General features: G+C 41.1%; 1 protein-coding gene across 1 annotated transcript in view; it reads right to left on the bottom strand.

Annotated features, from left to right (window-relative positions):
* DYTN (dystrotelin) overlaps positions 1-18626 on the bottom strand; it is a 47212-nt gene extending 28586 nt beyond the window's left edge. Inside the window, exons 1-7 of the mRNA XM_059169000.1 lie at positions 18608-18626; positions 14788-14862; positions 11969-12170; positions 9645-9730; positions 9031-9131; positions 4533-4604; positions 4147-4310 (exon numbers count right to left, since the gene is read on the bottom strand). Of these exons, the coding sequence (XP_059024983.1) occupies positions 4147-4310; positions 4533-4604; positions 9031-9131; positions 9645-9730; positions 11969-12170; positions 14788-14862; positions 18608-18626 (719 nt within the window). The remainder of the gene's footprint in view (positions 1-4146; positions 4311-4532; positions 4605-9030; positions 9132-9644; positions 9731-11968; positions 12171-14787; positions 14863-18607) is intronic.
* Positions 18627-25341: the final 6715 nt, after the last annotated feature.

The raw sequence follows: 25341 nt of genomic DNA, 5'->3' as shown, positions 1-25341 counted from the left end.
CGCGGATAATGTCACAACCAGCCCGTGAGCAGATCAGGTGTACAATGAGCACCCCAAAACATACAGGACACATCTATGCTATCAAGGAAGTGCAAAACTTCCCCCAAACTTTGTAGGGATGTTAAGTGACTCTAACATGTTTATCTACTCAAAGAATTAATCTTTTGGTGGTACTTTTTTATAATATGGCATTATATTAACATAGTTTCGCCTAGCAGACTACAGTCTGGAAGTCTGATTCATGCCCCCCGTGAATATGCCAAGCACGTTGCCTACGCAGGGTACTGTGTGCCACAAATCTTGGGATAGACCCCTAAGTCTGGGGCCACCTCTTCTGTGGCTGCACAACGCATTCATATATTTTGAATTTAGTTGCCCACTTAAAAAATAAAATAAACCAGGAGATGTTTCAGTATATTCTGACCTTTGTCTCCTTTTGAAAATTGTCAACATCTGATAACACTGGACCTGCATTTCCTGCATGGTACTGGGGAAGATAAAATTGTGGACAAAGAATCTGAAATAAAATGTGCGATTTTCTAGAAGTCCAGCTGTAGGAAAGAAACGGGGTGGAGGAGGGGCTAGTTCCTCTAGCCAGTGTGTGGGGGAGAGGGTCGGGGAGAGACCCCTGCATCCAAGTTTCTTAACACATCAACCCTGAAGTCCTTCCCATACGAACAGTGGCATCCTTAAGTCTCCGGTGGTAACAGGGGCGGGGGGGAGAGTATCTTGAGACATGGTGGGAAGGAGGGGTGTCTCATAACACTCAGGGAAAATAGGGTGATACCACACCTCTGTGCTCTTCAAATTTCATGTCTTGCTGCAGAAAGAGGTTAGGGAAGCTTGCAGTACTAACTGGCAAAGTTAAGCAATATGTGATTATACGCCACGTGTGAGGCATTGGAAGGCAAGTGCTGTAGGACGGAGAGAGGCAGAGACACCTGGGGGTGGGTGAGACGTTTTCATGGAGGAAGAGCGCCTTTGGGCTGGAGACCCGGGAGGAGGAAATCACAAGGAGAAAGAAGAGTGAGGGAAGGGGGCTGGAGCCACGAAGGAGGTTTGGGGCACCGCACACCTGTCGGACCTGAATTTCAGACATTTGGATTATTCTAAAGAACAGAGGAATCCAAACTTGGAATGCCCCTGAGGCTGGATGGCAGAACAAGAGAATGTAAGGTCTGTGCAGCCAACCGTCAGCTGCCCTTGTTCAAGGCTGTACCCCAACACCTAGTTCCATGGTAAGGTATTAATAAATAGTGTCCAGCGGCTAGAATAGGAGGTAATGTTTTGGAACACTTACTGAAGGCAGTATACATGTGTTGACCATGGGTCATCACCATGAAAGCTCTTTAAGGGAAGGTGTTCTTATGATTATCGTTTTTCCAGATGAAGAAACTGAATCAATCAGATTTTAAGCGACGGACACCAAGTTACACAACTTCTTGGTCCGCGGTAGAAGTAGGCTTTGAGCCCAGGGATACTACCCGAATGGAGAAATAGCTATTTTAGCAACTAGCATGGGCCACCAGTGCCAGAGGCTTGAGGCAGAGGCACACACCACCATTCCTAGTGACCATGAAGTGGGAACGTCAGCTCGGCTGTTCAGAGGATACCTAGTTAATGCTGCAGACTTTTCAATGACCATTAGTTGAATGAAGTTAAGGGAGTGACTTAGCTTATGCACAAGGAAAATGGGACTAGTAAACTCTGCCTTCTTGGCTGCCCTTGACTTGTCTGGGACAATACACTGACCCCAACCTTGCATTAATTCCTTTATGCTCAGAAACTACCCACAGGTATACAAGGAAAGGTATGGTATGAATAATGAGATTGGTCTGTTGATGTCTTTACCAGGAAAAATCAAGTTGGTTTTTTTTTTTTTCCCAATGTCATCTCAACTTACATCTCAACTTAGCATAAATGGGATGTGTCCAGCTAAAATATAACACTGGCTTAGCACCGATCTCTGGTCTTTGCACTTTTTCTTATTTTAGAAGGTTAAGCCTTTGCCTTCTTCCTGTTACCTCCAGGTCTGCAAACACTTCGGCTCTAAAATGACTTTATTAATCTCACTAAAACATAAAGCCTTGAGGTTATCGCTGGAGTTTGGGAGAGCCAAAAACAAGAGTTTAAGGTTAGGACTGTCATAAATTCCAATAATTTCTAATAGACGCAGAAGGTTACAGCTAAAAGAAGCCTAGCACTCCAATGGGCCCAGCCCTCCTTATTTTACTTAAAGAAACTGAGGTCCAGAGAGGTTAATGGCCTTGTGCAGGTATCCAGGTGTCTGCATGTACGAGAACTTTACATTGACTTGGATGTCTAGGACGAAGGATGGTTTGCAGAGGCATTTCTAAGAAGAAGTGAATTTCATTCTCAATAGAAAGGGAACTGAACTGAACTTTAAAAAATTGCACTTCTTGCCCTCTGCCTTGGCATGACCTGTGTCATTCAAGCTCTTTGAGACTCCTTTATAAAATAGGAGCAATAGGGGTGCCTGGGTGGCTCAGTAGGTTAAATCGTCTGCCTTCAGCTCAGGTCATGATCCCAGGGTCCTCAGATCGAGCCCCGCATAGTGGTCTCTGTTCAGCAGGGAGCCTGTTTCCTCCACTCTCTCTGGCTGCCTCTCTGCCTACTTGTGATCTCTGTCTGTCAAATAAATAAATAAAAATCTTTAAAAAAATAGGAGCAATAATATCTGCTTTATGTTACACATAATACTTTTGAAAAAATATTTCAGTGTAAAAGTTGTATTTTATATAATTGCAAAGTGAATCCTGTACCTGGGCCAGGGCAGGGCTTGCAGTAACTACTCAATTAGTGTTTGTTGGTTAAATGATCGCAACATGCATATAATATGATAAATCCTATTCACGTTCCTCCACGGTCCAATATAAAGAGAGTTTATCTTTCATTGTGGTGTGGAGATTTCTTTGGTTCGGTTTGCTCAGTTTCCAAAGGTCCTTTCCATTTATGTTTTATTGCTTAAAGGATAGTTATTTGCAGAGAGGTTTTCCTGAGTGAAATGTCACCATGTCCTCAGAATTCTCTGCAAACCCTCTTCGTTTTCTCGGCAAAGCTAGAATCTTCCAGCTTCCTAGCGGATCCAGCAGATGGATTTTATACCCACAGGGGGCATGTTTACCATCTGGGTTAGTTAAGATCTGAAAGTATAAGATGAGAAGAACAGAGTCTCCAAGTCCTCACTCCTGCCCCTTCTGGACACCCCGTTCTTTGACTTGTTTTTAGCAACCCAGCTGTCCCAGCGAGTCAGTCCTACTAGACCTTCAGCTCCTGCCGGGATTCATTCACCAGGATAATGGCATCCCTGGGCCTGGTGTTGACCTGCTAGTTTCCTTCTTTCCTCCCCAAGTCTATCTAACGTTAATTTCACTTCCTTACTGTTTTATTTATGAGAGACCAACAACACCCTTTTCCTAAGGGAGGGTTTGACTGTCTTCAAAGATATGGAAAGATCTCCCCTAGCTTCCCAGTCTGCCCTTTCCTCTAAGCAGAGTGAGGATCTGGTGTAAGCTGTGCCCCTCCCTGCAAACCTGATTTTTCCTTTGGTTCCTGAGACCCTGTTCCCAGTTGTCTACACTGGGAGGCAGCATGGCATCATGATTGCAAAGCGGTGCCTGGGGATTCAGTCTGCCAGTAATTACTTGCCACCATGTGCAAGTTATTTAGCTTCTCGGCAAACTGGGGATAGTAATATCACCTTTTATAGAGGTTTTAGCAAGTCCTTAAATGATATGATCCATGTGAACCACTCAACTTAACACTTAATAAACTATTATTAGTACTATAATTCTTATGCATGATTCCAAAGTATTTGGAAGTGGGTTTTTTTTTTTTTTTTTTTTTTTTTTTTTGGTAACAGAAGAAAAAATATTTTCTCTTAGAGGAATAAAAACGTTTATTGATCAGACCACGTGCCAATGGAAGAATTTAATATTCTATTAGCTGTAGAAGATAAAATATAATTTATTGTCAACCAAGATGCCCCATGCAGAAAATTATTGACCCCGAACTAACAGCTGAGTTTCAGATGTGTGAGGACCACGGAAGAATCTGGAGGGATGTAGCTCCACCCCTAGACCCCGTTGGAGCATGACTGTGTGAAATATTGATGAGTGACTGTACCTCAGTCCTGTGATTGGAAAGTTCCTGCAGATTCTACACCGGGCAGGGTGAGTGACCATTTCTGTAGCAGATAACCGGTAGCAGGTTGGGAGCCACAGGAGGATGGGAGGCTCAGACTGCAACCAAGACAGGAATTTTTCTTCTTTGATTGTTGGGCTCAACACCTGAAAAACAGCGTCTCACTCAAATAGGTTGCCAGGCATGACTCTGGTCTCTCCTGCAGAGGAAAATGTAGTTTTATCTTCTTTTCTGGCTGTTTCTGCCAAAGAAGTCTGTATCTTATACTAGGTTGTCTGGGATGCTGTGCCCAGCCACCGATCTGTCATTTGAACCAGTTAGCACACAAGTCTGCCCCCAACTCCGGGGGACATTTGCATGGTACTCACCCCTTGGAAACAGCTGCGGGTAGCACTTTCCACAGAGCACAGAGTGCGACTCTCCCCTACGACCGCTGGGATCTACAAGAGGCAGGAAACTCCGAGTCAGCTGTGAGAAGCTGGAGAAATACATGACCCCTGGAATCAGCATGCCTGAGTCCTGGTGCTTCCAGCCACGGACTCACAAGTACTTGGTGTATGACACTGGATGAACTGCCCTCATTCAAGCAGACAAGAAAAGTGTGGGTTTTGTGCAATGTCCGAATGGGGAGAGTGAATGAACACGGGAGAGGAGGCAGCCAGGAGGAAGGGGGAGACTGCGAAGAGTGTCCAGCCATTGGGGTAGTACTTACTGGGGGATGGCTTCCATTGTTTCACTTCTTATGCTCCCAGGGATGTTATTTTCACCCTCCTTCACTTGTGAATTAATTATATGTAACAATGATACTGTATTCATGTTCAGAGCTGTTTTAAGAAAAATCTTTCCAAACACTTTCATAGCATCCCATTTTAACAAACACCAATTTCGGAGCGAGGGCAGTAGTCATTATCCTTGTTCAAAGCAAGGGGCACTTGAGATTTAATATTTTGCTCCGGATAAAAACAGAACAAGATTTAGCTGCAGAATTGAGATCTCACTTCATGACTCCTTACTCTGTTGATGGGTAGGGGGGAGTCACAGAGCTTTGTCCTTTGGACTCACATTGTAGGGGTTCCAAAGGTTCCATCTGTGCTGGTTTCCACCTTTCAATCAAGGTGACCAAAGGAGTTTCACTTAGGGACTAAGGATCCCTTGTGACTGCCAGGAGGGCCAGGGACTTGGCTCTGACATATCTAGAGGCACAGATGCGTGTCCCTGTCACCTCCATCTATGCCCATGTGGTCAGGAGTCCTCATTTCACGTCTGATGTCTTCTCCAGCACAGGCTGTCAAGAGGCATCGCCTGCAAGCTCAAAAGTAATTTCGAAGACCCCCCTGCTGAGTCCATCAACTCGAATAAACATTCTTCTAATCAGGAAAGTGGCACTTAGAACCACTTTGCTGACAATTAGCCAGGCAGGAGTCAACAAACATTTGCGTAATAGTGACAAGATGGCTGTACTTTAAATTGATAATAACCCCATCACCAGCTGAACAGAAGTAACTACTCCCTACGTCACTTGGCCTTTGTCTGAAAAACTAACTCATTATCCATACTGTGGCCTGTGAGTGTGGAGGAACTAGCTGGACACTTATTTAGAGGGTGTTTCTGAGCCCTTGGAAAGGGGGGTTAACTTCTTGTAAAATAAGGGAAGGGGATCAGGATTCAATTGAATCAATGAATCAATCAAGATTCATTGCCAGCTCTGCGATGCTGACATCAATCAAAAGAAAACTCACTTCTGTAGTGGATTTTAGCCTCCATATTTGGCTTTAAGTATGTGCACAAAGATTTTGTGGATTAATTGCCCATTTGACTAATTTCTTGCAGGTGTGCTATAGAAGACTGCATGTGGCTTAGATGGCATGCTACCCCAGGCAGAACGCCACTTGAAATGATAATTAGGATTCTTGGGGGAGTGGTTTGAATCACATGGTGAGGCCTGGAATTTTCTATGGGAATCCATCTCTGAGTTCTTAATGGAAGTCAATGGGAGGATAATTTGCTATGCAAATTTCCACCTTCCTAAGAGTTTTCTCAGGAGCGTCCTAATGTGGGAGACAGAGCCCTGCTGGAGCTGCCATTTCAGCGGCTCATTGACCTCAGTTGAGCCTGGAACAAGAGCACATTTTTAGGGCTTGTTGGGTAGGGTGCTGGTCTGGGGCTACAGTAGTTACAAAGTGAGAACAAGGATTTCTCCAGGAAAAGGAAAATGCCCCTCAGAATACCTACTTTCATAATATTCACCTAAGCTCCCCGCCCTCGCCTTTTAAGTCCTACTGCATAAATAGGTGGACAGACTTTGCCACTCTCTCTGACTCTCCACCAGCTTAAGTCCTGAGGCATGAGGATGGTTGGGTAGTACCTCTGCCTGGCAGATATGCCTGAGAGTCAGCAGAAAGCTGGTAATGGGATCTATGTGCCACCACCACCACCAGAACAGCTCTGAAATAACTATGCCTGATGTTTAGCTTTCTAAATTAAAAAAAAAAAATCATCACTCCATTTGAAAAAATATGAACATGTTGAATATTATTGGGAATTTCTAGAACTAATGAAATTTAATTATTATGATCAATACAAACATGAGATGTTAAGACCAAATCAAAGCACAGGTAACTTTGGATAGGTTTTTCTTTCTCTCTCTCTCTTTTTTAAAGATTTATTTATTTATTTATTTGAGAGAGAGAGAGAGAGAAAGGGAGCAAGTGTAGGAGAAAGAGACAGAGGGAGAGGGAGAGAGAAAGAATCTCAAGCAGACTCTCCACTAAGCTTGGAGCCTGACATGGGGATCAATTTCATAACCCTGAGATCATGACTTGAGCTGAAATCAAGAGTCAAATGCTCACCCAGGTGCCCCCAGGATTGGTTTTTCTAAACCATACCCCCTGTCCTAAAGTTCTAATAATCTTTCTCTTTACCCACCTCCTTCATGACTATTCCTAGTTCAGAATTCTTGGTCCTGAAGAGTACCAGAAGAATAGAGTACCTGAAGTACCTGAAGAGTACCTGAAGGTCCTGAAGAATATGCCACCCCCTTTGGCATATGGATTATTTTGAGCTAAAGGCCAATGAAAACCAGCAGATGCAGGAGAAGCTCTAAAAGCAGGAAAGAAAATGTATACTTGTCAACAAAATGTCTACTTATGAGGGAAATTTCAATTTGCCAAAGATCTCTCCTTCTTCCTACTAGCAAGAAGAGGACACTAAACAACTCTTATCAATGGAGAAGGGACCAACCTAAATCCTCACAACAAACTTTACTAAACAACCCTTGCTCATCATACTTTTCCTGGTAACCTTTTCATCACTTTCCTTCCCCACTGGGAAGCCCAGAACCCATTTGCCTTTGTTTAGCTCAAGATTGTATGTAAGCCTGAGTTCTAGTCATCCCTTTGAGTTACTCATCACTGGGCACTCCCATGTGTACGTGCCATATACATGCTAATAAACTTTTGTTTGTTCTCCTCTTGTTCATCTGTCATTTGTCAGTCTAATTGACAGGGCTCCAGCCAGAGAACCTTATAAAGTATTCTTTCTTACAGCCTAGATACAGGAGAAAAATGACAGAAAGTTATTATTGCTTCACAGTGCAGAAAACTCACTGTGAGGACTTTATAGGAGCTGGAAGAACAGCAGAGGCATCTTTGAAGCAGGGGTAAAAGGCACACTAGGACAGAAACCACTTCCACACAGCACTGCATTTCATTTATGCTTTCATTAATCTTTGGTCGAAGGCCTTACAACCAGGCACTTTGTAAACCGTTGGAGACATAAACATGAGTGCAATACAGTCCTTCCCCTTGAGAAGCACTCTAGTGTAGAAGGCATACATCTGATAATAATGGCAACAAAATTCAATGAGTGCTATAACAAAGTTATGCACAGGAAGTTAAAGAGCTTTCAGTGAGGAGGTGACTAACGATTTGAATGACTTGAAAGATGAACAGTGTTTTCCAAGTGATAGGCAAAGATATTGCCGATAGATGGAGCTGCACAAGTCAGGGAGGAGAACTCGGCACATGATGGGCAGAGCAAGGATTTTGATATATGGAAGTGAAATTGGCATAAAAAATGCAAGGAAAAATTAAAGTCTGTGGAATAAGCAGAAGAAACCACTGGCGATCTTTTCAGGGGTGATACCTGAATGTATAGAGATATGCATCATTTTTTTTAGCTAGGCTATTTTACAACTCTGCAAGAGAATCAAAGTTAACGTGCAGAAAACAGATTGAATTGTAAATAATTCTCATCTATAGACATGCAAATAAATTCTGGCCTGGTTAGGGACTCACTCCCAACTTCCCCCAAAAGCCAGTCTTGCATCCACCTGCAAGTTCATTTTAATATTCCTTATCTATCAGTTTGTCCATTCTTTGGTTATTTCTTTCAACTAGTTTCAACACCTTACTGATACCCTTTTCCAATTCATAAATTAAATACATTTTTGGACTGGTGTTCATTTTTATAGTCCTATAAAATCATGATTTTACCTCTTTTGAAAAGAAAAGGATTGGGTCAAATCATGAAAGCTTTTCATATGATGCATAAATTCTTTAATTTAGGCTTTGTTCTACAGACAAGCATGGGCAGTGAAGAATTTTAAGCATGAGGGTGACATTTGCATTTTGGAAAAGTCACTGACTGCAGTGTGGGGGCAGAGTTGGAGAGAGGAGAAGCTTGAGTTAGGAAGTGATTATAATGGTCACATCTATGCTCAGGTAACAGCAGTGGCTGTAGAGGGGAAGAATGGCATAGAGAACTGTATTAAGAGAGAACTGACACTGTAAAAATCAGGTTCTTTGATAATAAAGGTGACTAATATAACTGGAGCGAATTTAGAATTCTTAAGTATTAGAGATTTACCTGCTGTAGATCTGTTAGTAGGTTTCTCAAAATGCTTCGAGTCATGCGTGCCCCAGAATCATAAGCTCCCCTGGTATTTTCTGCATAGAGCTGAAAAAGAGCTAGACATACAAAGGGGGAAAGAAATCTTTAAAAGGAACACTTGCCATACGTCTTGGAAGACTAAGTGCCTTGAATTCTAAGCAGTTTATTTGTAGGTATGAAGGGAAAAGGAAAGGAAAGCCATATTTCTCGATTGTTTGCTTGCTAGTTTGAAGACTTCCCAAATGAGGTAATTTGACAACTAATGGAAACCAATTCACATTTCAACCTCCTGATAATTCAGCACATCAGCGATGAAGACCACGAGGTTGGTAAATGGCATTGTGAGGAGAGTCCCGGTCTTTAAAGGAATAATAACTACTTCTGTGCCTGAAAAATCCCCACACAAATAAATAGCGAGGACGACCAGGTTATGAATAATTAGAAAGAATAGATCGACACCTTGAAAACTTTCTTCATGCTGACTGCGTATCGAAGAAAAGCCACATGGCAGGGGAATAGGAATGAGTGAAGAAGATAGTGCTTTGGAGATTTGGAGGTCACTACACTTGATAAACTCCTCGGTGAGTTACCTCTGTATTTTGTAAGAGGGCTGTCCCCGGACAAAGCAATCAGGGCAGCAGCTGCAGGCACAAGCTTGAGCAAACCCGTTCCTGTGCTACATGGCAACAAAACACAGAGACAAGAATGGGAAAGGCAGGGTGATTCTGGGTGAAGTTACCTTATAAAGACTTTAACTATTAACAGAGACTTCTGACATTATTTTCCAAGTTCACACTTTCTTTTTTTTTTCTTTATTTTCTTTCTTCTTTTTTTTTTTTTAAGTTCATATTTTGGTCTGTTTTCCTATATCTAGGTTTTGGCAGACTAAAAATTGAATTAAATTTTTTCATCATTCATTCACTCATTCATTCATGTGCCCAACGCATATTTATTGGATGTTTTCTTGGTGCTAAGCACTGCACTGGGCCCTGGGGAAACAGGGAGGCACCCTGTCTTCACGGAGCAGGCAATGTCACTTCCTTAGGATGTACATACCTAGAAACCAAACAAAGATACAAGCACAGAAACATGTACATAAAAGATCCACAAGCTCACAGACCCTCACTTAGAGCCTAATCATCTGTTGGTCACTGACTGTGCAGATCCAAGCCCTCAAAACAATGCCTCAAAGGCAAGAAGATTGTTAGAAGCAGGGGTTGAAATTAGAAATGATGGTCAAATGCTTAATGTTGGAGGTGTTTTTTTCTCGCAAAAAAAAAGTTGGTTTTTGTTTTTGTTTTTGTTTTTGTTTTGGTGCGGGGAGGGGCAGATGGGGAGTGAGTGAGAGAATCTTAAGCAAGCTCCAAGCTCAAAGTGCAACCCAAAGAGGGGCTCGATCTCACGATCCTGAGATTATGACCTAAGCTGAGATCAAGACTCAGCTGCTTAATTGAACCATCCAGGTGCTTCCTCAAAAGCTTAATGCTTAGCTAAGGGCACCTGGGTGGCTCAGACAGCTAAGCATCTGCCTTTGGCTTAGGTCATGATTCCAGGGTCCTGGGATCGAGTCTCTCATTGAGCTCCTTGTGCAACAGGAAGCCTGCTTCTCCCTCTGTCTGCCACTCCCCCTGTTTGCAGTCTCTCTTTCTATCTCTCTATGACAAATAACTAAATACAATCTTTTTTAAAAAGCTTAATGCTTAAGGAGTCTGAAATAATGAAAAAATAGCTTAAGAACATGTTTATATATTATTTGTGTGGTTAAAAAAAATAATAAACTAGAAAAGGAAACACTAGGAATTTGCCAGATGGCTAAACTGTGCTTGCCTCTGAGAGGCAGGATTTGGGGTAACATTTCTTCTTCTTTACTCTTTTCTGCACTTTCCAAATGTTTTATATTTACTATGATTTTTAAAAATGCATTCTAAAAGATGAGCCCTCCTCGGTCAAGACCACCCTAGGAAAAAGAATGAAGTGCGGCAGAAGAAGGGTAGACCCAAGAGCCACGGGAACACACAGTCATAGACACACACACACACACACACACCATTTACTTTGGGGCATGCATAATTAAGCCTTTCATATGGTCTAAATTGGCTTACAGGTGCAGAAGACTGAGTGTTTGGACTGAGTGATGGAATTTGGAGGTGGGACTTTGGGGTGATTAGGTCATGAGATTGGAACCCTCAAGAACTGGGTTAGTGCTCTTCTTATAAAAGAGAACTCAGAAAAAAAAATTAAGTAAAAGAGAACTCAGAGAACTCCCTCACCCCTTCCACCACAGGAGGACACAGCAAGAAGATAGTTCTCTGTGAATCAGGAAGTTGATCCTCATCAAACACTGAAAAAGGCCAGCACCTTGACCTCGAACTTCCCAGCCTCCGGAACGATGAGAAATAAATGTGTGTTGTTTGAGCCACCCGGGCTACAGTATTTTTGTTGCAGCAGCCCAAACAGACTAAGACAACGGTTAGCCACGCATGCATAGGTTAATCAACCTTATTGTACCTGAGAAACAAAACAAAAACCAGTAACTGGTTATAAGAAATAAGCTACCAGGGACCCAAGAAAAAAGTTTTCTTAGTAGTTTTCTTAGTAGTTTTTTGTATGCATAGCTAGATAACCACCTTCGCAAAAGGTGGGCATGCCTCCGGAGTGGAAACGAGTTTGTGTGAGACAGAAGTCATGTGGATTTGTTTTTCCCTTTTTGCTATTCACGGGTCATTTGTATTAGTGAAGCTGATAAACATGTACTTCTTCATCCCCCTCCTGAATGAATAATACATTTGTGGAAAACAAAGAAGCTTTCTTATGTAACAAACCTCGAGCAGACCTTAGATGACACTAGGCGGGCCAATGACCAGCGGTGACTAAACACTGTCTTGAGGCCACAGGGTGACCTTCACACCCTCACCTGTCATACATCGTTGTGAGAAGGCTCAGAGTGAGTTCTGAAGCTCTGGGATGCACCTGTCCTGGTTTGTCCACCCCGACTCTACGAAAAAGCTCCTGAAGAGCCCGAGAGAGCTGCTGCACAGGGAGCGGGGTCTCTCTCGCTTCCCAGAGGCTGCCACGGAGGAGGACTTGCTGAATCAAAGAGCTGTCCATCAAGTCCACTGTGGAAAGCAAACAGGAAATTATCTTATTTTCCAATAGGAACACAGGCTTCAAATAAAGGCTTCAAATAAAGCAAATGTCTTCTAGTGTTTAATTAAGACTTTTTAAATAGCAACTTTTTTCTTTAAAGGGAATTAGAATATGACCACTATTTGGATGAATATCTCTTGTGTAGAATTCAGACCTTTTTAGGGGGATAGCAGATTTGATTTCGGAAAAGCGCATCTGTTGGGAAAGCCTAGTTATAACATTATTCCCAACGTAATCTCTAGGATATTGCTTTGCAGGATGAAATTGAAAAGGGGAAAAAAGTGAGAAAACTGAAAAGCAGCCTTCTAAGGAATTTAGGGCACTGTGCTGAGAAGTGGTGAAAACGGTTCTTCGACTCTTGATTAACTGAATTGAGCAAATTTACCTTTCGTGTTCAAATATAGTTTTCCCTGTCCACAGCCTTGCTTCAGAAGGAATATTGTGTTAAAATGCAATTGCCCAAGTTAAAAAACAAGTGATCTTTATAAAAGTGCAGTTGGCTGAATTATCGGGTCCGCCCTTGGCTCAGTGATATTTCTTTTTGTTGATCTTGGTTCCATCGGTATTTTTATCTAGGAAAGGCACTTAATAAAGCGAACGTTGCTTACAAAAAATAATGGTTTATTTCTTATGTTTTTTTTTTTTTTTACCACCTCCTAAAAATTTTACAAGGCAATGAATACAAGGAAGAATGAAATAGAGCTAACCCTATGGTTTCTTGCAGACAGAGGATAACAGACCCGATTAATAAACACCCACTTGCACCATCTGAGAGATGAGGATGTCAGTGGCGCCCAGAGCTGCTGGCCTTGAAAATGCTTCAGTCTGTGGAATGATAAAACCCGGCGCTTTTCTCTACTTCGTAAATCAGCCTCACAGATAAGAAATCTAGCAGGTATAATAAAATTTTTTATTTGTTCTCTGATCCTGCTTTCAAAGGGAGAGCGTGCAGAAGCGAGGAGTAGGTTTTAGGTTGTGACTTTAATAAAAACCTGGCTGCAGGTGGTGGAAAGTGCAAACTGTTTTATCGTTATTCAGTCACAAAACTCATCACCTTGGCCGGTGCGCTGTACGCAAGGCGCTCTTGTCCTCCGCGGCGAGATCTGTATTACAGAGAAGCAGATAATGGTGGTGTGCGTGCGTCTGCCCGCAAGATTTATGCGGTGCCCTGGGATCCTGCCGCCTGGAGCTCACCGTGTGCTTTATCTCAGCCATTGGGACTTTCTTGTTTTCCGATCACTGTTTGGATCTCTCTTCTGGGGAGAGCTGTGAACTACTGGTTTTGTGTATTGTTAATATTCCCCCCGAGTATTATCCAAGTTCTAATGCCAGGGGTGATAAAAAGTTCAAAAAGGTATATCCTCAAATTTTACCGTTAGTCCACACCCCAGGCACTCAGGAGGGAGGCTTACAAGAGCATTTGCCACTAACTTTCTTCGATGGGAGAAATTCCCCAGGAAAATGGCAGAATCGAGGGTAAATTTTTGGTGAGCGTATTCCACCTTTTATTGGTCTCTGGAATAATAAGTAAGAGTTATATATGAATTTGTAAAAAAAAAAATGTTTTTTTTAAAAAGCTGGGGGTCTGTTCTTCAAAGGGCCCTTTTGCAGTAGGGAAATAGAGAAAACGAGTTGCGTTGGTGGAAGAGATGGTCCTTTGTCTCCCCTCAGTTGTCTCTCCTTCTTTTCCTGCTGTACTCTTACCCTTGGGCACTTTGTGAAGCACAATTTGAAAATCACTGGTCTAAAGAACTTATTAGGCAGAAGGCAAACTATGACAAAAATTGCAATCTTCACGACAAATGTCATAGGTGTAACACTTCTTTAAGGTCTGATCTGATCAATGTCATAAATCACTTCACATGAAATTTTTTTTTTAATGCAACTCAGCACTTACTAGAAATCAATAACTTTAGGTCGAATCCCTGTTGTTTTTCATACATAGAACCCAATTTATTTCATTTTGAAGAATTTTTACTAAATAAACACTTTAACTGTATTTTATCTTATTTTGCCCATGATAATAATATAGGAAAAGAAAATCATGGCATTCGACTAGATATAAATTTAATGCAAAAAAGCAGTTCTTAGAGAATTCTTGAAATCGTTTTAAGATTTGTGGCCCAAGGGTGATTCATCTGAATGTATTTTTGCATGTTCAAATAGAGGGGCATGGCTTCAAAATGCAAATCTTACATGGTAGAAGGAATTTTTAATTTTCATGCTTAAATCTGCATGTGTAGATTCTAAACTAATTTTATAATTTTATTTTGTGTTAATACTGATATCCTGAAAAGGAAACAAACAAAAAATGTCCAGAAACCAAGTAGGAAAAATAAAAAAATAATTAAAACCTCTTCCACAAGTTATTTTCTCTTGTCGGACAGTGAAGCTACCCGTGGGTAGCGCACAAAGGCTGTACCCTCCGCATTCTATCATCTCTGCTACTAATAGGGTAAATGCATAGACCCAGCCTTCTGGAGCTAGCAGTCACTCGCATGGGGGGAGTCCTTGTTTTCTCTGTGAATTTTACATCATACATCAGGATCAGATTATTTCAAGTTTTTAAAGAGATTCTGTACTTACACTGGCACAGAGTTTGCACTGATCGTAATTTGAAGGCTGTTCTGTAAATGGAATTCTCAATACTGTTAAGGGCATCTGGAAAGAAAACATGAAATATCATGGATAAAGGACCATCTCATTAGATAAATCCCACATTAGAGAAGGGAATCCTAGAGATCATGTATGTAGCCATGTTGTTATTTCTGCAGGTGAGGAAATCAACGTCTAGAGCTTTCTTTCCTACCTGGGAACAAAAAATAGTGGTTGCAGTGTCCTAGGCTGCAAGTGACCCTACAGGACATCCTTTGAGTCTACTAAACTTTTTATATAAAAAGGAAACAGCCTTGGGGCACCTGGGTGGCTCAGTCAGTTAATCCTCTGCCTTTGGGTTAGGTCATGATCTCATGGTCCTGGGATTGGCCCTGTATCAGGGCTCTCTGCTCAGCAAGGAGTCTGCTTTTCTTTCTCTGCCTGCCCCTCCCCCAGAACTCATGCATGCTCTCTCTTTCAGATAAACAAAGAAAATATTTTTAAAAACTGGGAACAGCCTTGTGAGTCAAACAGGATTAAAAAAAAAACTCTGTAGAATATGAAGTCAATTTTGTAAATAAATTCTAGTCAGATGTACAGACAAAAATTTATGCATATAGGAAAATGACACAAAAGCTCTCCATCCATTCATTCCTTCAGCAAATATTTATTGAGCTCTTACTATGTGGTCCCAGCATGATTCCAGGCCCTTGAAATATAGCAGTTAACAAAACAGATACAAATCCTTGCCACGTGGAGCTTAATTTCTCAGGGCAATTATCAAATGGTTCATAGAGGTTATCTCTGGTTGTTCGAATTCTTTGTAGAGTTATTTTCATTCTACTTGTTGATATCACCTCAATGTGTTTATGGAGAGTGTCCGTTATTTTTACGATCAGAAAAGAATTATTATTATACCTTCTTTTGAGAGTTACCACCACCAAGAACACTACAACAATGGTTAACATTTCTGAGCCCTTACCGGGTCCTGAGTATTTACCTATCCCTTTCACAGTGTGGTGGAGAGGAGAAAGCTCTGGAGTCATAACTAGTTCCTTTTCTTTTTGGGGAAATTAGTTTACTATTTGCTCTTCACTTTCTTCATCAGATAAGTAGATATGTGTGCTGGAGACATGTTTGTGAGTAGAAACACAGGCAGCCCTTTAGCTCCTGCTAAGCAAGCCCTACAGCAAAACACAAACAAGGGGACTGCCCAGTGGCTTTCACCCATTCACATCCATGTGGCAGGATAATTTATGTTGATTTTAATTTCTTATTCTTGCAGAGAATTTAGAGGATGAAGAGGCAATTTTTCCGTGTCCCTTCCTGTGTGTGTTCCAAGGTCTAAACTCTTCATTCCTTTGGAAGATTGAACAGCTTCTTTGTGTTTAAGGGGCCTCTGTAGAGTCAGCCCACCCAGACCTTTGTATGAAAGGCCCATCAAGGAACTAAAGCTATTCATGGAAATGGGGGTTTGACTCAATACTAATAGAGTTTCAAGGACCAAGATCAAGGGCAAGTTGTTCTTCCAAAGCAGAACAGGTGCACTGGTTCAACAGAAGAAGGCTGAATGGGGGCTGGGTGGACTGAGGAAGAGGTTTTTGACATAAATACCACTGCGATCCCCCACTTTCTGTGTCCATGACCTTATCCCCTCTCCTAGTTCCTCCTCCTTGCCCCATATGCGCCGTCTGGACTTCCCTTGCTTGGAAAACCAATCTTGATTTCAGCGTCACTCTAGCTATGGCTGTCTCTTTCCTGAAGCAGGAGAGGGGCTGATGCCTGGACAGGAAGTCCTGAATAGTTCAGATCAGATGTTCCGTGGAGGAACCTGAAAAGGTTTTTATCATGTGTTTAAGGAATGGCTCCTTCCCAAACTTAACGGAGTCTAAATTTCATACCAAGCTACAAAGACTTGGTTTTGGTTTAGAAAATAATGTTTCTTTCCCTGAAGTGTTTGTGGCGGAAAAGTCCTAGCTGTTATATATGTGGGGATTGAGTACCAGGCACTGTGCTAACCCACTGAGGGGCTTATGGCGTCAAACCAGTTCAGATCCACACCTGGGGAGTTAGAGCACAGCAAAAGCTTCTCCCAGAACATACCCTAATTCAATGATTGGTATGTGACCATGACTGGAAGACACTTACTTCAGGTGAATGTGCCTAAAAATGTCATTAAATAAGCAATCTTAAGAACACTTTACATCTTAGTTCTCTCTCTCTCTCTCTCCCTTTTTTTTTTTTTTTTTGAACAGAAGCAACTATATCAAAGAAGCTACAATCTGCTCTTAATCTTTTATTATTTAACATTTCCTTATGTTTTGGAAATACTTTTCAGTTTTCAGCTTGCCAACATTAGACTATGGAGAAGTTAGAAGAAACACCTCTGCCCTCTATCTGGAGAAGGGAAAACACATCGAGAGTAGCCAGAATGGTGCAAAAATAGTTTTACAGAACTGCAATGCCCAACATTTTCTTTCCTTCTGGAAATTAGCCAGTTTTTGTGCCCTGGTTCCTCTCAGATGCACCAAATGAATCCAGAGAGTCAGCAAACTCGGGCTCTGCAGGTTTTCCCTGATGCTGCCGCTGGTTCTGTACCTGCCATACCATCTGGCCACGGCACTCCTGTCAAATTACGTTTTGCAGTGTCACCTGACGCAGTTATGCAGCGTAACACGGCAAGCTGTGATCGAGTACAATGTGGAAAATGAATGAACATCCCAGGTGATTCACTACCAGCTTTGCTTCCTAAGGGCTTTTTTTTTTTCCTTTTCTGCTGGTGGGGGAAAACTCAAGAAAGGAAGAAGTCGTTTGATGTATGAAGCCCACAACTAGGCAGAAAGCAGTTTTAGATGCTTAAAGAAATAATAATCCAAGCTACATATGGTCTTGTTCATGAAAGCAATTTGACTGGGAAACATGTTTTGCTTTAAATGATTCTTATTTTGTCACTTTCTACAGATTCTACAGATTCTGAGACTCTAAGGAACAGGCTATCATCTCTGGTGGGATGATCCAAAAATAGATTTTTGGCCAGTGATTCTCAAAGTGGTTCTGGGTGAGGAGCGTCAGCATCGCCTGGGAACTTGTTAGAAATGCATGTTCTTGGACACCTGGGTGGCCCAGTCAGTTAAGTGTCTGCTTTGGCTCAGGTCACGATGCCGGCATCCTGGGATCCAGGCACCCTCCACACTGCATTGGGCTCCCTGCTCAGCAGGCGAGTCTGCTTCTCCCTCTCCCTCCCCCTAGTTCATGTTCTCTTTCTTGTTCTCTCTCTCAAATGAATAAATAAAATCTGTAAAAAAAAAAAAATTACAAGCCACTCCTGGGCTTACCCTGGCATTCAGAGGTATTGGTAGAAAGGAGAATTAGTGCCTTCATACCCAGTTATCAAATATTTATACAGTGACAGCTGTGAGACCTTTCACCCAACTTTGGGCCTGCATAGTACTGTGAACCTACCCCTGATGTTAAAATATCTGCAGTGATGTCATTTTAACAGTAAACCATGAAGATATACAAAAATTAGGTAAGCTACTTTTTGTGTATTTGGGTAGTAATTTAATGTGTAATTGTATCGAGAACAAGTCTTTTGCTAAGTACCTGTTGGTGCTTTCGGGACAACAGACCAAATGCTCTTCCATATATTACAAATTTCTGTTTAGAAAAGAAAGAAAATCTTCTTAATAACCCACTAGTTTCTTTTTCTGCCAGATGCCCTGTTTTGCACCTCAGAAGTCTGAAAATAGAACATCTGGGCCTCAATTTTTTGTTTATAAACTATGCTTAGAAACTTGAGAATGATACTCACCTTGTTTACCTGGGTCCATTTCAGCTTGGAAGGGCAGATGGCAAGAGGGTCCCTGCAACAGAAAATAAACCAATATTTGAAGCAAAAGGTTTTGCAGTTGGAAGGGGGAAGATGGGGAGAACCAAATGACAACGAGGCAAAGTCATTTCACCTGCGGAACGATGAATAAAAGGGGTTCCGGGAGCCTGTGTAATCTCTTGGGAAGATAAAAATAAGGAATGTGGGGCTAGATGCCTCTTACACTTATATCCTCCAGGGCATTGGGAGCTGTATCTCTGAAACTGCGAGCAGCTCCTGAAACTAATATAGTGAATAGTTGGAACTGCTGAGGCATTGTAATTTTAATCTCACTTCAAAAAAATGTAAACTTACTTGAATCTTTAAGCACAAAATTTGAAGCTCTCAATGTTTAAATTTCTAACAGCACTATGCTAAATAATCTACATATTAAATTCCTGACAGATACTATCCATTTGAACACCTTATCACACATATATATATATATATATATATATATATATATATACACGTGTGTGTACACAGATTTCTATCAATGTTTTATTTTAAGAAGAGTAGTCAAGGACGCCTGGGTGGCCCCGTCGGTTAAGGGTCTGCCTTTGACTTAGGTCGTGATCTCAGGGTCTTGGGATCCAGCCCCGTGTTGGTCCCCCTGCTCAGTGGGGAGTCTGTTTCTTCCTTTCCCTCTACGTCTCCCCCTCCCTCTGTGCTGTCTCTCAAATACATAAATAAATAAATAAATCTTTTTTAAAAAAAGTAGTCAGTCACCTGTTGTTTCATCTTGTAACTATTATTCAAATTACCCGTGTGTATGCATATGTATGTATATATATATATTTTTTACTGACAACAAAAAGATTGGATTAATGGGTTACGCTATGAGAAACCTTCCACGGTTCTAAGAAATAACATTTTTTCACATAAGCAGTTGAAAACTGTTTTGAAAAGTCACATGATAATTAAATTTCAATAATACTTTCCTCCTCTTCCAATGAAGGGATGAATTAATGGTAATTTTACAAACAAAAACTGACTACACTCTTTCATTACTTAAAAAATGGCAGCTAAAGTGATAATCCCAGACTTGCCCCAAACTAGGAAGGTTCCAAATATATCCAAGTAAGATTTGTTTTGAAAAGTTATAGCAAGGACAATCAGATCAGAACTCTTTTTGGTGTAGAAACTTCTCCCCTGAGCTCTCCCCAAAGCCCCCAGGTGGGTGCAGGAGGGTCCAGCCTCCTGCTCCATCCACAGTGCAGCCAGAGATGAAATTGATTTGCCTCTTCGCCAGCTCCTTACCTTTTTTACTTTACTGGGAAGCAGGTTAGCCAAACAGCCTATATAGGTTACTCGGCAGTTTTGGAAGAGGGAAAAGTTGAGTAATAACAGATTTCCAGATGTGGCACTCCTATGGAGAGTTGATGACTTATTCTGACTGCCCAGCAATTTCATGCAGAGCAGTGACATTGAGGCTACAACCCTTTTTAAGGCCTCACAAAAGTGCATTCATTAGTAATAAAGATCTTGAATAATTTAAAGCCACTCCTACATCTCTGTTTCAACGGGCTATTTCTGTATTACTCTCATGTGTAGGAGAGGCAAGTAAAGCATCTTCTGGGTGTTCTGGAGAGTAGGGGTTGCCATAGAGATCAGGATATGGTAAAAAGGGCTCCATTTCCCAGGTAATGGCCATCTTACTAACCATCCCAGATAAGAGTGACCTAGAAATGGAATCTAATTTATTTGATTAATTCTCTCATAAATACAGAGGTACTGCTACACATTTTTAAAGGGCACAAAATATAAAGCAAATGTTCAAAATGGTAATGATTTGTGCATATTTCCTCTGAAGTTTTTAGTATCTTCTGAAAATGTCTCTATTTTTGAGAAATTCAGATTAAAAATAAACCTTTTGGAATCCTAGTATTTTATAAATAAAAAATGGTGCCTAATGAGCCAAATGTATTAAAACTTTACCACTAGTGTTTTCAGAGTGCTGGAGAAGTAAAGAGCTGATTTTAATGTCTCTCAAAAGCGTTAGAACCCAAAGCACAGGTATATTACTTCATAAATATACTACTTCTCTGTGCCCTGGAAAGCCAGAATGTCTGGGAGTCCATGGTCCCAACTGAAGCATTTAAAACAATTATGACAATTGGTCACTAATCCACTCCAGAATGTCTCATAATAAAAATCAGTTTCCAAAAGTCAGTATGATATCCAAAGACAGCCAATGTATTCCTTTCTTTAAGAGAAGTTTTAGTATCATACTATCGGTTTCTTAAAAAACAAACTTGGGACATTTTAAAGAATGAAAAATGGATTAACAGTGGGATTAGAATGGATCAAGAAGAGGGGAGAAAATGACCCGTCACATGCCTTCTCCTATATAAATTATATTGATTTTCTGGGACCAGATAAGACAGTGTGGGAAGAGAGTAAGTTTATCTCACATGAAATCTATGTCTTTTGAGTGTTGGAGACTTAAAGTTGAAATCATATTTGTAAGTTTTATGTTCCATTATATCTTGGCAATAGAGGGCGTTGGGATGTTTTAGTGAATGCTGCCCTGTTGAGATTTGTGCAACCCTCTGGTGCTGATTAATTATGTGTCTCAAGAATCTTAGCAGGAAAAAAAAAGTTGTCCGAAGTTTCAGTCAAAATGACATAAATACATAGATAAATATTTAAGTACATACCAATGAACTAAGGTTTGTTGGAAAGTAACTTAAGCAAATGGGCAATTGATCATCTGAGCTTTGTGCCCTTTCCCCATACCCTGCCCTATGCACCTCTTCCATCTAGCTGCTGAGTTATATCGATTTGTATCAAACTGGTAATCTGGTAGGTAAAATATTTCTCTGAATTCTGTGAACCCCTCTAGCAAATTAATTGAATCCAAGGAGATCGTTGTTGTGACCTTTGATCTGTAAGTGGGTGGGTCAGAAGCACAGGGGACAACTTGGTCTTTGAATTGGTATCTGAAGTGGGATGGGCGGGGGCAGTTTTCTAGGACTGAGCTCTTAACCTGTGGGGTCTGATCTTCTCTCCAGATAGATAGTTTCAGAATTGAGTTGATCTGTAGTATACCCAGATGGTGTTGGAGTCTTGCTTGGTGGTGAGGAAACATATCTCAGAACTGTGAGCAGAATTGTGCTTTGTATCCTCAGGGTTCACTTCCCACACTGTATGACCTATCATAGGCACTCAAGAAATGTGTTGAAAAAATGAATCAGGAGAAACTGATTGGCATTAAGCAGGAAGAGAGTGCCCTGCCCATCTCAACCAGTCTCTGTTGTATATGGCTTAGAGTCTAAGGTCATCAGATTTCCAAATAATTTTCCTTGTTCTAAGCCTTCTGATAGTAATTTTGTCTTGCACATGAAGTGAATTCACTGTTAGGCCTGTGGACATGTGGTATCCTCAGTAGTTCTATTTTAAATCTCAGATTTATAAATTGGCATTCTTGTTCTACCATTAGTCTTGTTGTCTTGGTTGTGTGAGGATCACTAATGGTGCCCACTAACTACACTCCTAATACTGCAAAGATGAAAAACAGGTTTTGGTGGTGGTTTCTACCAAGTATTGTCACCCTAATAGTAACCTTTCTGCTTCCTTGAGGGACTCACTGGTTTTTCCTTTTCTTCTATACTTCAAAAGTAATAATGGATATTGTCAGAATTTAGAAGAGAGGGATCAAAAACATATAATGATCAGAGTTGTATGTCAGACATTGTTGTAGATGTTTAGAAAACATCAGAATAGATGAGTATTATTCATTCTAGTGTGGGAGTTGGACAATATAAGTATAACAGAACAAACAACATAATTTTAGACTATTTAAGTGCTATGGAATAAAACAAAGTATAGGCTTGAGATTGCTAATAAGGGCTGATTACAGTATTAAGTAGCATGGTACAGGTAGGCTTCATTAAGAAAGAGTAATTTGAGTGAAGACTTGAAGTGAAGATGCTTGTTAAATACCACTTGGGGAAATAGTATTCCAGGTAGAGGCTCTCAGGTAGAGGGGTGTCTGGCAGATGTAAGATACAGCCAAGAGGCCAGTGTGGCCAGAGCAGAGTGTGATGAGAATGGGTCTCTCTGTAGTAGAGAGATGCAAAGGTGGGGGTAGAAACATTTTATAAGGCCTTTGGGGCCATTGTAAGGACTTTGGCTTTTACTCTGAAGTAAATGGAGAGCCTCAACAGGCTTTTAACACAAAGAAGGTAGGATATGATTCATATTTTAAAAGAAAGCACCACTTTGGCCACCATCCTAGAATAGTGTATAGAAGGTCAAAGATAGAAGGGGGTGATAATGGTGGAGATTGGCTTCTGGAGAATCCAGAATATTTTGAAAGTAGAGCTAACAGAATTTTCTAAGAGACTAAGTGCAGAATGTGAGAGTAAGAAAAGTCATGGATGACTCTGAGGGATTTGGCTTGAACAAGTGGAAGGATAAAGTTTCTCTTTAATGAGATTTTGTGGGAAGAGTAGTTTTGGGGTGGGAGATGTTGGAATTAAAAGGTAAATCTGGGACTTGTTGATTTCCTTGCCTATTAGCCATTTGACTGGGAATATTAAGTAGCATAGATGGGTCTCGGGTTTGGAATAGACGAATGCCTGGTGATAGAAATTTGGGAGTTACTTACATATAGATAGCATGTAAAGTCATGGGACAAGTTGGGATCATGAAAAGATGAATGTAAATGGAGAAGCTAACCAAGGACAGATCATTGGGGTCTCTTCAGCATTATGAGGGGAGTAGAGGAGGAACTAGTAGGGGATACTGGAAAGAATGGGGGGCACTTCATGAACATTCAGTAAGAAGAAAAAGCATGAGAGTGTCATGCCCTGGAAGGCAAGAGAAGTGTATCAGAGAGCATCAATGATCAACCATGTCAAATACTGATGGTAGGTGAAGTCAGCATGGGGACTGAGAGCTCATAATGGGATTTTTCAAACATTGAGGTAGCTCTTGGGGAATGAAGATGAAAACTTGCTTGGTGGACTTAATTGATTGTGATCATTGTATATTGTTCTTGAGCAAGACACACTCCAGTTTGTGGCCGCTGTCCCAGAGACAGGTAGCATACCTATCAAAAGGAGGAGACTATATATTCTGCAACATCCCTGCTTATGACCCCTTTGTATAGAAATTGTGCCTCTTCGTACCAGTGAAGTGAGAAAGTTGTGATTAGATGTCCCTGTGGACTCATAATTTCTGCCCCCCAAAAATTAATGTGAGGGACAGAGCAGTTGCTTACTCTTGGGAGGGTTACTAGTTTTGCTTCTAGCAGCTCAGCTATAAGCTTATATAACCTTTCTGTGTCCTCTGCAGAATGAGTGAGCACTCAGCTTCGGGACAAGGCAATTTTAGGGTTAAAGATGTTTTGATTTTGTTTTGTTTTGTTTTTAGAATTAAAGTTTTTTGTGTTAAGGCCAGCAAATGTGCAAATGACAATTATATAGGACATCATCCCCCACTTGTACCTGGTAGCGAGTAGAGGGAGGAAAAAAGATTCTTTAACCTATTTTTATATGTTGGAGTCCCATGATTTTCATTTTTCTGAGATAAAAAGAAAGAAATAATGATTTGGCCAAGAGAGGGAAAGCCACCTGCTGTGTCAGACCTAAAGAGGCTTCAATGAGAAAAGGTTTGGGGACACTCTAGGCAGAGCAGACGATATGTATAAAAGCAAGGCAGGCTGCAAACCTAAGGTTCATAGGATTGTGGTGGATCAGTTTGGATAACATTAAAGAAGCCCAGAACTGGTTACTGGTAAGGATGGAGAGGAATCCTGTGGTCAGAAAGTGAAATTCAGACTAAACTATCTGGGGTATAGGTGTAAGTAGAAGGCACTGGGATGTGACTGACTTAGGGCGTGACTGCCCATAGGCTAGGCAGTGTTGTTCAAACTATGGTCCCCAGATCAGCGACATCAGCACCACCTGAGAACTTGTTAAAAAATGCAAATTCGCAGGCTCTACCTGAGACCTACTGAGTAAGAAACTCTGGAGATGGGCCCAGCAATCTGTTTTAACAGGTGATTCTGATTCATGCTAATGTTGAAAAACATTGGTCTAGGACTGAACTAGGTATTTACTAACTGGAATTGGGGAGAATATTACAAATATAGGAGTCAATAAAGGTTTTGAGCCTGGCTGAGTGGAAGAAGTCAGTTGTTTAAATTATCTAAATGTATTTCTTATTTGTTTGTTTTTTTTTTAGAAACCAGTAATAACAAATTGAAAGATATTTCTCTATCAAGTTATATAGCTGTTGGCTGTAAGTGTATACGGTTTTATATGACTGTCATAATCATATAAATATAGTAATATACATATATGACTATCTCTACTGGCTAACAACTAACAGGGGCCTAAACCATAGTTGTTTATTTTTTATTTGACAGAAATTCTGAAGTTGGTCCCGAGTGGGTGAGAGGCACTTTTAATTCATCAAGGTCTCAGTCCCAGGTGCCAGGTTTTTCCCAAGTGGCAGGCTTTTAGTCTTTCCAAACTGCCAGCCTCCTGGTGGCACCATACTGGTGATGTATCTCTTGATCCACAAAATGGCTGCCCGAGCTGCAAGCATTATATCCTTGTAGAAGAGCATTTTACACGGGAGGGAAGTTGGTAGAAGCCAGAGTGCTTTCTTTTCCTATGCCATTCATTCATCTCCAACCCCACTTGCCCCCCAATCCAGAAGAATTC

The sequence above is a fragment of the Mustela lutreola genome, chromosome 3, assembly GCF_030435805.1.
Source record: "Mustela lutreola isolate mMusLut2 chromosome 3, mMusLut2.pri, whole genome shotgun sequence".
NCBI classification, from domain to species: Eukaryota; Metazoa; Chordata; class Mammalia; order Carnivora; family Mustelidae; genus Mustela; species Mustela lutreola.
Note: the sequence above shows the minus strand (reverse complement) of the source record. Positions and strands in the feature narration are given on the sequence as shown.